General features: G+C 53.0%; 1 protein-coding gene across 2 annotated transcripts in view; it reads left to right on the top strand.

Moving 5' to 3' along the window:
- Window positions 1-270: 270 nt before the first annotated feature.
- Window positions 271-1,190, top strand: part of RTBDN (retbindin) — a 2,359-nt gene continuing 1,439 nt past the window's right edge. Inside the window, exons 1-3 of one of the 2 annotated variants that reach the window (XM_060092219.1) lie at window positions 271-450; window positions 987-1,053; window positions 1,168-1,190. The exon at window positions 1,168-1,190 is cut by the window's right edge and continues 88 nt beyond it. In XM_060092219.1, the coding sequence (XP_059948202.1) occupies window positions 282-450; window positions 987-1,053; window positions 1,168-1,190 (259 nt within the window). In that variant the 5' untranslated portion in view covers window positions 271-281. Of the gene's footprint in view, window positions 451-968; window positions 1,054-1,167 lie in introns of both variants that reach the window. The other variant, XM_060092218.1, reaches the window with a different exon arrangement.

Genomic DNA, 1,190 nt, shown 5'->3' with positions numbered 1-1,190 from the left:
GGGGGGGAAGGGAACCATCGTCAAACAGAGGTGGGGACACTTGCACCTGAAGGGATGGAGGGGACATGAGTCTGATGGTGGGGTTCCTTGGTCAGAGACAGACCTTGGTGGCCCCCGGGGATTTGAGGGTCCTTGGCTATTGCTTCCTCATCAGCTGCCCATTCTCTGCTCTGCCTGGCACTGTCTCCTGGCTGTGCATCAGGACAGTGCCACCCTGAGCTACCAGAAAGGGACAGCTGAACCTCACCTCGTATCCCAGCTGACGCTTATCTCAGGTGGACATGGCCTGCAGGGGTTGCACTCGACCCAGGGGCCTGGCCTGGGCCCTGCAACTGACCCTGGCATGGATCCTGCTGGGGGCTTGTGGAGGGAGCCACCCACTCCCAGCTAGATCCCAGAGACACCATAGGCTGGCAACCAATTTGGGCACAAGCCAGCTGCACCTGGCAGGTAAGCATTCCAGACTTTGCCTAAACTCTAACAACCAGAAACCCCAACTCAACCATAACAATGCCAGAATTTCCTTTGGAGAGGGGTTTAGGGTGACCGGAGGAGGCACCTGGGTCTAGTGGTGGTTAAACAGCACAAATTGCCTAGGTTCAAATCCCAACTCTGCCACTTCATAGCTGTGTGACCCTGGGCAAATCACTTAACCTCTCTGAGCCTCAGGTGGGCCATTAAGAAAGGAGGAGAAATAATAGACCTACCTCATAAGGATGTTGTAAAAGAGTATATGTAAGTATATGAGAATTTATATCACCACCAGGGATGTCATAAATGATAAGCTGATTGTGATTAGTGATTTTTTCTTGAAGCTCCATTTGCATCCCAAGCGAAGAGTCTTTAACTTTTATGTTTAAGAAAACATATATAATTGGGGTCTCCCCATTCAGAGGAACCCCAAGCCTTGGTTCCCCAACCCTACCTGAGGATCCAAGATGGCAACTCACTGGAGTCCCCTTCTCCATGACCCTCTTGTCCCTCAGAGATGAACACACCAGAGGCATCGGACCCTGGGATCGTCTCAGGGCGCTGTGGGGAGCTGAGCCCCGGGTAAGTACAGCCACCTCCAGTGTTTCCTTGTGTTCTTTGCTCCAGTTGCCCCGACCAGGGGACAGAGCGCTTGTGCATCTTGACCTATCTGGGCCTGTCTCTCCCGATGTCCAGGTGTGAATCCTTCCTGGGACACC

Source organism: Mesoplodon densirostris, chromosome 3, assembly GCF_025265405.1.
Source record: "Mesoplodon densirostris isolate mMesDen1 chromosome 3, mMesDen1 primary haplotype, whole genome shotgun sequence".
NCBI lineage: Eukaryota > Metazoa > Chordata > Mammalia > Artiodactyla > Ziphiidae > Mesoplodon > Mesoplodon densirostris.
This window is presented reverse-complemented; position numbering and strand designations above follow the sequence as displayed.